General features: G+C 47.0%; 1 protein-coding gene across 1 annotated transcript in view; it reads left to right on the forward strand.

Annotated features, from left to right (window-relative positions):
- ZNF536 (zinc finger protein 536) overlaps positions 1-14,673 on the forward strand; it is a 389,554-nt gene that overhangs the window by 231,566 nt on the left and 143,315 nt on the right. Inside the window, exon 5 of the mRNA XM_065920555.1 lies at positions 8,801-10,369. Within this exon, the coding sequence (XP_065776627.1) occupies positions 8,801-10,369 (1,569 nt within the window). The remainder of the gene's footprint in view (positions 1-8,800; positions 10,370-14,673) is intronic.

The following is a 14,673-nucleotide window of genomic DNA, read 5'->3' on the forward strand; positions in this document are numbered from 1 at the left end:
TGCGGTCACTGCTCATGGATTATTATTATTCACCCCTTAATCCTCACAGCACCTTGGAGACCAGGTTCCACCCCTCCCATCCCACTCCCTCCTCTCCTCCCCACCTCATCCCCTTTGCAAGGGAGGGAACTGAGCCTCAGAGATGTGAGGTTACCCACTTGGAGTTGCCCAGCATTGACTACAGATCATAATTCAGATCTGCCTCATTTAGAATCCCATTCTTTTAACCACTGTGCTGTACTGCTATTTTTACTTTTCTGGGTGAACCTTTGGCTTGTTTTAGGGAATTAATGCAACATTTCTTTGACAGTGTGTGTCCACACCATAACCAGCGGGAGGAAAGGAAGTGACTTGTACCCACAAGGTGTGTTGACGCAGCCTTTCGGCGATTTAAAAGGGAAGTACTGTGCACCCTGGCTCCTCCCCTCCCCTAACTCAGCCTGGCCTGAGGCCCCCTTGACCTGGCTTGCCTCTGTTTACCCTTTGCACAAGGAGCTTGGGGAGGTGGTGAGGCAGGGGCATGGCCACAGGGGCTGGTGGAGGCGCCCTGGCGCTGGCATGGAAGGTGGGGTGGAGTAGACGCTGGTCTCGTGGAGAAGATAAACTCCCACTGCCTTTCTGGAAATTGCCTTTTAACTAAGTACCAACTGGCATGCAGATGTGGGTGGGATGAAAGTTCAGCCACCTAAGCCAGGTGCCTTACACCTGATACGCACACAGCTTACCTTTGATGCGTCTGTATTTCCTCTTCTAGGCGAGGTAACCAGGCTGTTTTAACATTTATAAAAGCACTTTGAATAAATGTTCAAGAAAGGATTGGTTAAAATGGGCGCGCTTCCCATTTCCTTTTCTAAAAGGAGAGTGTGAGTTGTTGTTCTTCGTGGGGGACAGCCACCTGCGTAATGATGAAAAAACAAAAGACCCATTTGCCCAAAAGGAGATGATTCCTTTTTTTCTTTTTGTTTTGAATTAAAATTCCACCATTTCTCTAAGATGAACTAAAAGCCCATTTTCTTCCTCCACAGTCCCCCATCCTTGCTTTTCTTGCCTTAATGACATCCCAAACTTTTGTTGAAAATAATTGATTGAATTTAAATTTCCTTAAAAGTTTAAGAGGTAATGTTACAGTATAAATTTCCTACCAAACACTAAGTAGGGAAATATCCATTAGTGAAATTAACTACAGTTTCTAGGTAGCTAACAATGTGCCGTATACAGTAGGGCATGGCTAATGAACACTGCAGTGGGTGATATTTCATTATACAAATTAATGCTCACATTTTAATGGGAAAGTCACATAATGAATCTCGGCTTCAGTGACAGCAATTAGAGACACAGATTGTCCCCTTCTGGACAAGGCACTGTTTAGCAATAAGCAGCTGTGTGAAAAGTCTTCAGGTTTACAACATATATATGCTTTGGGGGAATTAGTGTACAATTTATATTAATGTACTGAAGCTTCGCTGCAAAGGCACCACCATATTTATCTCTCCTGGTATTAACTAAGTAAAGATATGTAGAAAGACTAAATAAATATCAAATAGAGGGTGCAAATACGGAAAAATATTCGGTTCCCCAACTTAAAAGCAAAAGCACTTTTGCGGTTTAACACACACATACAAAAGTTAGACACATGAGCCCTTCTTAAAAGCTTGATAAAGGGATTTCCAAAGAGAATAAAATGAATCCCCGTGTCATTTTTGGAGAAGTGCTATAGGGAACTTGCTCTGAATAGTTCCAGAATAACTCCCCAGAACAGTGAAGTTTCCTCGAATATCAAGTGCAAAGTGAGGCTCAGAATGATGAAAGACATGACCATGTAAAAATAGGTACAGTGAACTAATTAAACCACTGGTCGTATATTTCTTAAAATTTATGATACAACGACTTGGAGATGTTATCAATGATATTCCAAAATTGAATATACATCTTATGCCATGTGTCAGTGGGTAGCTGGTTTAATGTAAGATGGTTTCAATAATTTCACTAGTCCATGAAATGATGAACTGGTGGTTTTTTAATTTATTATGCCTTTTCTAGCAAAACTTTCTTTTCTAGCAATGCATTGTTTGGGACCACATCCTATTCCTTTAAAATATTGTGAGAAGTTTCCGCCACAGAAAGGCACCCCCATTGGCTATCCTGCTTCCTGCAGTGGGTGAAAGGCTCAACACTCATCGTGCTTTTCCCAGACACAAGTTTCATAGACCAGATACAGTCTGCAGAATAGGGTCCTTGGCTTGAAAAAGTTTTGAAGTGCATGCCATTATTTAATAAGTGGGATATTGCATGTAGAAATCTTGAGGTAAGATATTCCTTGGACAGTCAAAGATCCTAGTATTCACCCCTGATGGCGTTGGGTGACAGTTCCCCTCCAGGAGAGAGGGGTGGCCCCACCCGGCTATTTCTCCCACTCCTATCATCTGTTGGGTTCTGAAAGCATCTGTGTGTGTGGCTCCTGCAACAAGCAGATGCAAAGATACTGGATCCAAACATCATGGAGGTGACCAGAGGGCTCATGTTGCCCTGGAGGCCTGGGGCGAATTGTCTGATCCCCCAAGTAGATTTGGACTCATTATGGGCCTAAGTGGACAATCATTCAACTGAACAGAGCTGCTGGCAGGGTCTGAGGTTGCCTGGGCCACAGGGCTGCACAGAACGCCTTTCCAAGTCTCGGGGAGAGCCCGGCTGGTAGAAGAGGGCTGGGTGGCCCACTGACCCGCTCCTTGGCAGAAGCCTGGGGCTTTGTTAAAGCCAGCCTAGTGCAGGCCAGGCGGGGTGACGCTGACTAAGGAGAGGCTCCCGGCATGGGGCTCGGCATTTGTCTGTCAAGCAAAGTGAAGAGCAGACCTTGACTGCACCTCCGAGCGCTGAATGTGCTGACGGTTTCTCCCACGCAGTCCAGGCCACTGTGGTGAGACGTTTGCCTCCCGAGCACACCGAAATGTGCCCTCAGGGAGGCTGGGAAACAGCTGGGATGTTTGCAGTAGAAACAAGACCGTGACACGGCCAGGATTCCCCAGGAGATATGCTCACCGCCTCCCCCCCCCCGCCCCGCCCCGGTCTGCTGGCCAGAAACGCACCCAGCCGGGCTGGCAGTGGTCTCAGAAGCATTTCCCTGTCCCCTTCCTGATGATGAAGCCCCTGAGAGCCAAGGAAAGTCTTCAAGGCAGAGGGCAATAGTGGTTATTGCACATTAGGGATTATAAAGAAAGTGAAACTGGGTTTTTGTTCATTTTTGAAACAAGATACCTGAAGTTTGTGGGTTTATCCCATGGAGCTCTCTCTGGAGCATTTATCTGGGGGACTGGGTGGTAGGGGGCAGTCACCCAAACAAAGCCCCTCAGGAACTTGGAGGTGAAGCCACATGGAGAAACCCCGCGCTGAGGGCTCTTCCAGGGTGTGCTCAGGGGAGGTGCATGGGGGCTTTCTAGAACCTGTGCAGTCGAAATAACCCTGGAGGACTGGCCCTGAATTTACCAGGTGGAGACTCAAATGCTGAGAACGAACTATCCTTGTGTCTCAACTGTGGTCTTTCTCCCCTGAAACAGTGGAGGTCTAAGCCTACCTGGAGAAAGAGCAATGGGTCAAGTGAAGAGATCCTCTCCTACGTTGTGTGATGTGTGTGTGTGTGGTGTGTGTGTAGTATGCGTGTGTGAATATGTGTGTGTTGCGTGTGTGTGATATGTATGTAGTGTATGTGTGTGTGGTTGTGTGGTGTGTGTGTGTGTAGGGGGTTTATGTGACATCTGTATGTGTGTGTGCTATGTGGTATGTGTGTGTGTTTTTTGTGTGATGTGATGTGTGGTGTCTATGTGTGTGTGGTTGTGTGGTATGTGGTGTGTGGTATGTATGTGGTGTCTCTGTGTGTGTGAATGTGCGTGGCATATATGTAGTGTCTGTGTGTGGTTGTGTGGTGTGTGGGGAGGCGTTTGTGTGGTGTCTGCATGTGTGTGTGCTGTGTGGTGTGTGTGATGTGATGTATGGGGTATGTATGATATATGTGTGTGTGGTATATGTGTGTGTGTGTGCTGAGTTGTGTGTGTGTGGTGTGTGTGATTTGGTGTGTGGTATGTGTGTGGTGTTTGTAATGTGATGGTGTGGTATGTGTGTGTGTGATGTGTGGTATGTGGGGTGTGTGTGTGTCGTGTGTGTGTGGTATGTGTGTGTGTGCTGTGTGGTGTGCGTGTGGTGTGGTACGTGTGTGTGTGATGTGTGGTATGTGGTATGTGTGTGTGGTGTGGTACATGTGTGTGTGTGTGGTGTGTAATGAGGTGTGTGGGTTGTGTGTGGTATGTGTGTGTGTGATGTGTGGTATGTGGTATGTGGTGTGTATGTGTGGTATATGTGTGTGTGGTGTGTGGTGTGTGTGTGTGGTATGGTACATGTGTGTGTGATGTGTGGTATGTGGTGTGTGTAGTGTGGTATGTGTGTGTGTGATGTGTGGTATGTGGTGTATGTGTGTAATGTGACGTGTGGGTTGTGTGTGGTGTGTATGTGTGGTGTGGTATGTGTGTGTGTGATGTGTGGTATGTGGGGTGTGTGTGTGTCGTGTGTGTGTGGTATGTGTGTGTGTGCTGTGTGGTGTGCGTGTGGTGTGGTACGTGTGTGTGTGATGTGTGGTATGTGGTATGTGTGTGTGGTGTGGTACATGTGTGTGTGTGTGGTGTGTAATGAGGTGTGTGGGTTGTGTGTGGTATGTGTGTGTGTGATGTGTGGTATGTGGTATGTGGTGTGTATGTGTGGTATATGTGTGTGTGGTGTGTGGTGTGTGTGTGTGGTATGGTACATGTGTGTGTGATGTGTGGTATGTGGTGTGTGTAGTGTGGTATGTGTGTGTGTGATGTGTGGTATGTGGTGTATGTGTGTAATGTGACGTGTGGGTTGTGTGTGGTGTGTATGTGTGGTGTGGTATGTGTGTGTGTGATGTGTGGTATGTGGTGTGTGTGTGTAATGTGACGTGTGGGTTGTGTATGGTATGTGTGTGTGTACTGTGTGGTGTGTGTGTGGTGTGGTACGTGTGTGTGTGATGTGTGGTATGTGGTGTGTGTGTGTGTGTGTGTGTGTGGTGTAATGTGACGTGTGGGTTGTGTGTGGTGTGTGTGTGTGCTGTGTGGTGTGTGTGTGGTGTGGTACATGTGTGTGTGTGTGTGTGGTGTGTAATGTGACGTGTGGGTTGTGTGTGGTATGTGTGTGGTGTGGTACGTGTGTGTGTGGTGTGTGGTGTGTGTACAGTGTCTGTGTGTGTGAATGTGGTGTGTGGTGTGTGTGTGTATGTGGTGTGTAATGTGACATGTGGGTTGTGTGTGGTATGTGTGTGCGTTGTGTGTGGTGTGTGTGGTGTGGTACGTGTGTGTGTGGTGTGTGGTATGTGTACAAGGTCTGTGTGTGTGAATGTGGTGTGTGGTGTGTAATGTGACATGTGGGTTGTGTGTGGTATGTGTGTGTGTGCTGTGTGGCGTGTGTGTGGTGTGGTACGTGTGTGTGTGGTGTGTGGTATGTGTACAGGGTCTGTGTGTGTGAATGTGGTGTGTGGTGTGTGTGTGTAATGTGACGTGTGCGTTGTGTGTGGTGTGTGTGTGTGTGCTGTGTGGCGTGTGTGTGGTATGGTACATGTGTGTGTGATGTGTGGTATGTGGTGTGTGTGTGTGTGGTGTGTGTGTGTGCTGTGTGGTGTGTGTGTGGTGTGGTACGTGTGTGTGTGGTATGTGTACAGGGTCTGTGTGTGTGAATGTGGTGTGTGGTGTGTGTGTGTGTGGTGTGCCCCCCACTTTCATGTCTCTGATGTGTCTCCTCTCAAAGCTGAGAGAGCAGGGGTCTTGTCTTTTTGCTTCTTCACCCAGTTTCCAGCACCAAGTGCAGTACTCGGTGGCTGGGGACTTGCTCATTCCCTCACAGCCTGTGTGAATGAACCTGTGTGTTTCTGGGTGTGCAGTTGCATACATGTATGGACATGTATGTCTCTGGCATCATTCAGGAAACTTGGTTTAGCTCTGGACGCGGCCTTTAGAATTGACACGATGCCACAGAGAACAATGCTCCAACTTGCCACATTACAGGTCAAGGACGCAAAGGTCCCAAGATGAGAATCCTGTGCCCAGTGGAGCAAAAATAGTCCAGGATATCTATCCCAGACTCTCCAAACGCCTCCTGGGGTCCAGAGGTCCTGACTAGTTCCTCTGCTACTGGGTCCCACGGCATCAACCTAGAAAGGCACTTCCCTGGGAGGCTCCATGTAGTGGTTCTCCACCCAGGCTCCATAGAGGGTCACGTGAGGGGGCCTTTGCCCCCTCAGGCCAACCCCAAAGGCCAATCTGCCGGGGAACTTCTGGAAATAAAGGTGGGACCAGTTATCAGCACTTTTTAAAGCTCTTCAAGCAGCTTCACTTTGATTTTTCAAAATACAACGTTTACATTGTTGACATGAGAATAATCAGGGACACCTATGGAACCACCCACTTCTGCCTCCCTCCCCCAGACCCAGGGAATCAGAACTGCTGTGCTTTGGGTCCCAGGACCGTTGTTTTAAACTCCCTTGGGGGTTCTAATGCTCAGTACAGTCTGAGAACCGCTGCTCCAATGAGCATTTCAAGTGTGTGTCCTTTGGAAATCGACACACATCCCTCGAGCATCCTTGCAGTCGGCCAGGAAAGGCAGCCCCCACCCCACCAGGCGTGGAGGGAAGCCCTGCCTTCTCTCGCTGCAGTTCATGCTGATGGATGCCCATGCATGCTCTGCACACCCTTCACCAGATGCGCTTAATCATTTCCAGGTGCATTTTTGAAATGCATCCTGAGTCTCATCCAATACCTGCAGGCACCTTTGCCAGCTCTCACTGCAGGGCCGTCCCCCAGGCCTTACACCAGTCCGTGGACCAGGATCATGAGTTCCTTGTCAGGCTTTCCTGCCACAAGCCCCATAGCCCGCTCCCCCGCTCCCCTGCTCCCCGCGCCCCCCCCCCCCTTAGCTTCAGGGGCTGCCTCTGCTGCAACTGGCACTGGACTTCTAGGTCAGCCCAGAAGTACCCCATCCACAATGCCCATCCCACAGAGTTCCCTAGCCTCCAGTGAGATGTCACATAGCAGTGACTGAAGGGAATTGGAGCCGATCATGGGCATTGACTTCAAGAAGTGGGAAATGGGGCCTTAAGCCATTTGTGCCTCTACATCAAAGGGGCTGAGTCTTCCTGTAGATCCCTGTCACTGGTCCTGAGAAAGAGAGTCCCAACTGAGTCCTCTCTGATGCGTCCCGGGGAACCTTCAGCTGCACGTAGGTGGGAAAGAGAAGTACACAGCCCCCATCTGATGAGGCAGGTGTAGCTTCTCCAAGGCTGGAGCACACGGAGTCCTCTGTCAGAACCCAGGCTGGGGGTCCTCTTATTTACAAAATCCATGCATCCTCCTCTTGCCCCTAATAAGTAGATTACCCCCAAACTACCCTGTGCCTGGAGACTGGGAATCCAGCATCATCTGAGACTAGACATGGTGAGATGTCTCCAGAATACACCATTCACCCTTGACTTGCTATTGCTTTAGATCACTCTGTTTTACAACAGAACAGAAGAAGTGGTGGGGAATGCCTGAGCGTCCTTGGAGAAATAACTGTGATTATTGACAGAGTGCTGTTGTAAACAAGGAACTGGAACAGTCCCATTCCTTCCAGAGAGCTTTTTGATTCCAAGGTCCAGAAAAGACCCTGGACTGTGCACAAATTCTTAGAATATATTTGAATTCGCATTTGTTTACCCTCCTCTCTTTTCCTCTCCAAGAATGCAGGCAGGTCTCGGTCGTATGTCATGGTATTTTTTCCATAGTGGAAAGAACAATAGAAGTTGTGTGTTGGATTTAAATAAATATTTAATTCATGAAAATGATCTTATATGTTTTAAAACAGTCTTTAAAGCTATTTTTATTCTCTAGAAAGCGCTTATTATAGGTAAATTACACATTTTACTACCAGAGCATTAGGTTTGCCATTAGTACAAATTTAAGGCACTACAAAGACCAGTAGATAATGTTAATTTCAAATACAGAAACTAAATATATTTTGTGCCTTTTTATTACTCATTTTCTTTTAAGTTTTATTGACTGCTTTTTATCTTAACTATATGTCTTTACATGCTGCAATCATAATGCACTGTAATGGTATTAATATTTTATAGAATCGGTATTTATAGTTCTTTATTTAGAAACAATGCAGTGGGTCTGCAGATATCTGAGCCCGTCTGGAATGGTGCCCTCCAAATAATGATAAATTACTTGTGCAGTATGCCATTTGCTAATTATATCCATGATTTACTGCAGAGCAAGACTTAAATCATTCATTTCAGTCTTGCGTAACAGTGCCATAAAATTTTTAGGTTTAAAAATGGTTTCCATGTGTATAATTTAAACAAATTTTAGAGCTATTGTATACACAAAATATTGCAACCACCCATTTGTTACATACTTTGTCTTTTTAAACTTCTACTTTTAATGATCACTGTGGTTGAAATTATTATGCTTAATTTTCATAATCATAGCTTTTAAATCTACAGCCGTTTTCACATGTTAGATAAAGAAAAAGATAGCTAATTGTGTGTAGATAGTATGTCATTCCTGAATAGTCCCAAATGGTACAAAATCATTAAAAAAGCTTAAGAGTACGAATTATTCTTCTATTAAAAAACAGTTGTTCTCTAACTAATTATTAGTTTGAGCTGCTTTGTTTCCAAGAACAAATGTTGATCCTTCTAGCCTTGTTCAGCACACCAAAATGAGATTAACACTTTTTTTTTTCTCCTTATACCAAAATCTTGCAGGTGAGAAACCCTACAAATGTCCCCACTGTGATTATGCCGGTACCCAATCAGCTTCCTTAAAATACCACCTAGAACGGCACCACCGGGAGCGGCAGAATGGAGCTGGGCCACTGTCTGGGCAGCCCCCGAACCAAGACCACAGGGACGAGCTGTCCAACAAAGCCGCTTTGTTTATCAGGCCAGACATCCTGAGGGGCGCCTTTAAGGGGCTCCCCGGAATCGACTTCAGAGGTGGCCCTGCGTCTCAGCAGTGGACGTCAGGAGCGCTCTCGTCCGGAGATCACACAGGCCAGGCCAGTGGCATGTCTTCTGAGGCTCCTTCAGACACCCTGAAAGGCACTGACCTTCCTTCCAAAAGCACCCACTTCTCCGAAATTGGGAGAGCTTATCAAAGTATCGTGAACAACGGCGTGAATTTCCAAGGGTCCTTGCAAGCGTTCATGGACAGCTTTGTCCTAAGCTCCTTGAAGAAGGAGAAGGACTTGAAGGACAAAGCCCTCTCTGACCCTCCTTCCATGAAGGTCCACGGGGCGGACGGCGGCGAGGAGAAGGTGGGCGGCAAGGTGGCCCCCAGGAAGTCTGAGAAGTCTCAGTATGAGCCCCTGGACTTGTCCGTGCGGCCGGACGCTGCCTCCCTCCCGGGCTCCTCGGTGACTGTGCAAGATAGCATTGCGTGGCACGGCTGCTTGTTCTGTGCTTTCACAACGTCCTCTATGGAGCTGATGGCTCTTCATCTCCAGGCCAACCACCTGGGCAAAGCGAAACGCAAAGATAACACCATCGGGGTGACAGTCAATTGCAAAGACCAAGCCCGGGAGGCCAGTAAAGTGGCCTTGCTGCCCTCGGTACAATCAAACAAAGAGATGGCGCTTTCCACCATGATGGGACCTCTAGACTCGGCGTCCGAGAAGATGGCCCAAGGACAGGTCAAAGAGACTCTGGGGGAGCAGAAGAGCAGCCCGTGGCCCAGCCACGTGGACCCCTCGTTCTGCAGCTTCCCATCAGACTTCTACAAGCAGTTCGGTGTTTACCCAGGCCTGCTGGGCTCAGGGGCCGCCAGCTCCTGCCCCAACAGGGAGCCCGACGGGAAGGCCCACTCCGAAGATGACGCCCCCATCCTGATCCCCGAAACCACAAATAAGAACACTACTGATGACCTCTCGGACATCGCCTCCTCGGAGGACATGGACTCCTCCAAGGGAGAAAACAACGAGGAAGAGGATATTGACACAGAGCCGGAGGTGATGAGCAAGCCGCCTGCCCTGAGCAAGGATGGGGGCAGCGACAGCGGGGATGGCCTGCTGCCCACGGGCACCCCACAGCCTGTCCAGGGACTGGTCTCCCCTCTGCCCCAGGCGTCGGAGAAGCAGTGGCATAGCCCGGGCCTTCTTCCAGCCCAGGACCCCACTGCGGGCCTGCCCAAGCCAGAGCGGGGGCCCCAGGGCCTGGAGAAGCCGATGAACGTGCTCTCAGTCCTCAGGGCCTATAGCTCTGATGGCTTAGCAGCCTTTAACGGACTTGCAAGTAGCACAGCAAATTCTGGATGTATCAAGAGGCCAGACTTGTGTGGTAAGTTTTAGAATCCTCTTCCTTTAGTTCATTTCCCAAAAACATCAGTGCTGATTTGTGCATTTTTTAAAAAATGGGGTAAATCTATCCATGAGCAGGTTTTGAACTACACATAAAATACCCCCAACTATGCTGTATATGCCATGTAGACAATCATGAGAGTCAAGTTCATTTAGAAGTGTTGGACCTCCTACTTTTGTGTTTCAGTTTGCATTATTGTGATCTGAAATGCCTGTACTGAAGGCATAGAGAAGGGGGCGGGGTCTCACAGCATGAACTACTCCTGTTTTTTAATCCATAACTTGAGGGGGAAAGGAAAAACTTAAAAAACAAAAAGGAAAAGAGACCTGGTAACTTGCAAACTTTTCAGTCTTTCCAACTCACGCATAAGATGCCTAAAGACAATTCCTTACTGCTTTGCTAAGCCAAATCTGCTTTCTGAAACTTTTCTTTACAATGACTTAGAGGATACTAAAATCATATCACACTAACCACAATGTAGAAATAAAGTGACCCTCTCTCCAAATAGGGGGATAGTTGTGGGGTGTTTGTGATTCATCTTCAGACATATCAAATGGCAGTTACTGTGACTTTGGCCTTCTATTATTGCCTTCTGTCTGTCTCTTAACCCGTCTGTCTGTTGTTCTAACAAGAAGTGTACATTATGAAGTCCCTGGTTAGCAGTGTGGTGATCCTGTCTGTCTTGGATTTATGCCTGCCTGATCTTGTTAGCAAATTGGCAATTCTTTACTTCCTTAAAGAATATGTTTACTCCAAAGTAATTCCAGATCTTAGAAAGTAATGCTAGATTTGAAGCCTAGAACTGCATCAGATGAATGTCGGTGTGAGCAGGGAGGATCAAAGTCATTCTCTTGGCACCCAGATATTCTTATTTGAAAGTCTTTCTCCAAATTGAAGTTCAGTGTGTTATTTCCAGGCCCAAATTTCCCACTAGAGACAAATGACCATGGTATCTTCCCATCTGTAGCCCATGAATGCATTTCTGTGACTTTATTTGTTCAAAAAAGGAAGGAAAGTAGGAAGGGAGGGAGGGAGGGAGCAAGGAAAGGACAAGAGGGAAGAAGCAAGAAAGGAAAGAAGGAAGGGAGGGAGGGAGCGAAGATCCTATTTAACTTCTGAATCCTGACATTCCTTTTAGCACAGAGCGGGATCAGCAAGCTGGATTCAGTTCATAATTTAAATTGATATATTTCTTTTTCTCTCTCCTTCCCTAATTCACTAAGAACTGGATCAAGCAGTCAGAAATATTTTTTGAATTGTCAAAAATCACTAAATGGATTTCTGACAGCTCAAAAAAATATTGACAGTTCCTTATGCTGAATGATTCATAAGGCCCCATTAACCAGCACCCCCAGATCTATTTTTAGTCACATACAATTCATTACTTTTGAAGCTGTTAAAAACAATATTTAAAGGAAGGAGAAAAGGGTTTCATGTCAGTCCAATTTTTTTTTTTTCTTTTCTTCCAGGGGAGCGATGTTTGTCTTTTTTTTTTTATTATTATTGTTGTTTTAAGTTTGTGATTGGAGTGCTTTCTTTATCATTGTTGTTTGGGGATTTTTTTTTTAAGTCTATTTTCAGTTCTTTCAAATACCTACGTAGGACCCTAGTTCCTGCCAGGAATCCATGCCTCAGAAAAGATCAAAACCTGGCATGTTTATACGCTCATTATTATTGAAATGAGCTCATATTACCCCTATTAATTTTCCCATCGTCCTATCAATGCCGAAGGAAGGCTGCCTGCCTTTGAGGAAGCATGTCTACTTGTGTCCTTTTGCACGAGGTGAGGGTGGAGGGGAAGCGGTATCAGGGAGCCCTTTCCTCTGAGCTGTAGCTCTCAGGCCCTTCTCCCCCTCCCCAAATAGCAGCTCACCACACTCCCCTGACATTTCTAGGGTACAAGCAAAAGCTTTGCTTAGTCAGCCTTTTCAGCCACTGGGTGACAGCCTGAGATGTAAGTTGCAGCCCCTGTCCTGAAAGGGGAATGAAGACCCTCAGCCCAGCCAGGTTCTGGGGTACCTGGTTGCTTTCCCAGTGGGGTATCCAGGTCCCACTCCTCCACCTTGAACTCAGGCTAAGATGCCAAAAGTTATTCCAGCCAAAAAATGCCGATTTTTAGAGAGCACAAGTTCTGCATTTCATTTATTCTCAGTTCTTCTGCATCCTCTTGCTTAGTTTGGGAGCAGGCAAGAAAGGCCCTTCCCTGGCCTCTGTGTTTGCTTGGGTGGGGGGGGGATGTCTTGACTCTGTTCAGTTCTCATTCCCCTCTCCCACGCCGGCCTACCATAATCAAAATCCTCTTCTTGGTTTCTTACTGGCTTTTGTGACATGGGAGGCCCAGGCATATTCATCCTTCCTAAGAACTGATATCTGGGAGGGGAACTTAAACTCGCTGAACTACAGAGGGGGCATTTGGGGACATTTTTCTTCCTGCCTAGTCTACTGTCTTTTTAGCATTGCAGAAAGCACAAATGATAGTTGAAAACCTCAAACTCCCGTTGGCTTGACTTTGCCAAGGTGGATATGATATTGGCACAGGGAATCAAATATTCCTAATGTTTATTCCTTCCTCTCTGCTCCACTCAGAGTAGATATGGATTTTCAAACAGGCCCACCAGTTTGATAGCTGGTCTCCTCAAGAAGCTGGGCTTTGCACAACCGAAGAATTATTCTGATAGTTCTTATCTCAAGAGAGTTCGGAGCCTGATTTTGCCTGGTTAGTAAACCCAAATCCCTGCTTTGATGCCCCTAGAAACAGGCTTGTCAGATGAGCTGATGTCCATCTGTTGTCTATTCTCATGTGAAATTGTTGGGAGAAGCATCAGGAAAGACCTTCTTCAAGTCATGCAGAGCCCCCTCCCCCCAGAGCTCAGTGGCTCTGCTGACACAAGCTGGTGAGTGGAGAAGGGGCCTTTAACCCTCAGTTTGTGGGTGATCCTCACGTTGTAGACTCTACTTCTGGATTCGTAATTCTGCATGCCTGCTTTCTAACTTTTAAAGCTCTGGTCCTACATCCCTCAGTGTCATAGGCCTGGGGTCTTGGCCTATGTGCACTATCAGCTCCTAGGCAATGCAGCAGTGAGAGACAGCCAGGAGAAAGGCCATCCCAGCCAGCTGGGTAGGGGAAGCATGCAGCCTTTGCCAACATTGAGAGCTTGAGCATGAATTTCTAAAGATCAGGGACATGTTACAGATGATCCTAAGAAGGTGACTGAGCCATCTTGGATTAAAATGAAGGGCATGCGTTGTTGGCTTCTAGAGTGAGTCAGGTCCCACTCTGGGCCTGATCTCATTACAAGAAATCCTGCTCCAATCAAAGTCCCCATTTCCAGACTCCAGGCATGGCCCACCTTTCTTTATTCTGTTGAAAAGCATAATGTACGAGGGCACTCCCATGCCATGGGAGAACTTGGATGTGCCCTTGGTTTTGTTGGAATAGATTTGACCTTGGTCTTGTAATGGGACAGGATCCATGTGATTATCTACTAAGAGGGGCCAGGGCAGACCAGGGCAGCATTCATACCCACTGACAAAACAAGGCAGACAGCTCCTTCGTCCAGGCTGAGAAATCTGATGAACTGTTGGATCAGCCAGTAAGTAGCTGGATATCTGAGAGTGCTCTGGTGGGCCCTAGACTGCACAGAGGTGGGTCTGCAGAGCACCTGTGGGACTGGCTGCATGGCCCAGGGACAGAACTTGCTTCACTCCAGAGTTTCTGGATTTGAAGAGCAACCACTACTTTTATATTTGAATCCTGGATGGATGACTGGGAACCATGGTGTGTTGAACAGAGTTTGTTCTATGTTCTTTGGTGAGCCCAAGAATAGGGTTGACTAAAGTCAAATTAAGTGAAAGGGAATGAGCAGGGTACAACCCCCTTACTCTTGGAGTCACCAACACTCAGGGAAGCCCAGCTGAGCGAGGAGAATCTAGGAGCTTGTCTGTGGTGGGCCTGAGGTCCTTGTACAGTGGCTCCCAGACTGAGTGACCCACTGAGCCTGGGAAAAAGCAAGTGAGAAGGCAAGGTCATTAACAGCAATTGATTCAGTATTCCCGGTTAGGGGCAACTGGCTTCCCTGACCCAAATTATGTCTGAGACCAAGAGTTCTTTCATGGCAATGAGAGACCCCCTTCCTGAAAAAAAGAGAAAAAAGACAGGCTTCAAAATACTCTGTACCTCATGTATTCTAAAATGTCTGATGAAATGATAATGAGGCTCAACTCTTTTTGAAATGTGGTATCTGTCCTCCAGAAACCTTGTTGACTTCTCAACATAGGCAGTC

The sequence above is a fragment of the Muntiacus reevesi genome, chromosome 2 (assembly GCF_963930625.1).
Source record: "Muntiacus reevesi chromosome 2, mMunRee1.1, whole genome shotgun sequence".
Taxonomy (NCBI): Eukaryota; Metazoa; Chordata; class Mammalia; order Artiodactyla; family Cervidae; genus Muntiacus; species Muntiacus reevesi.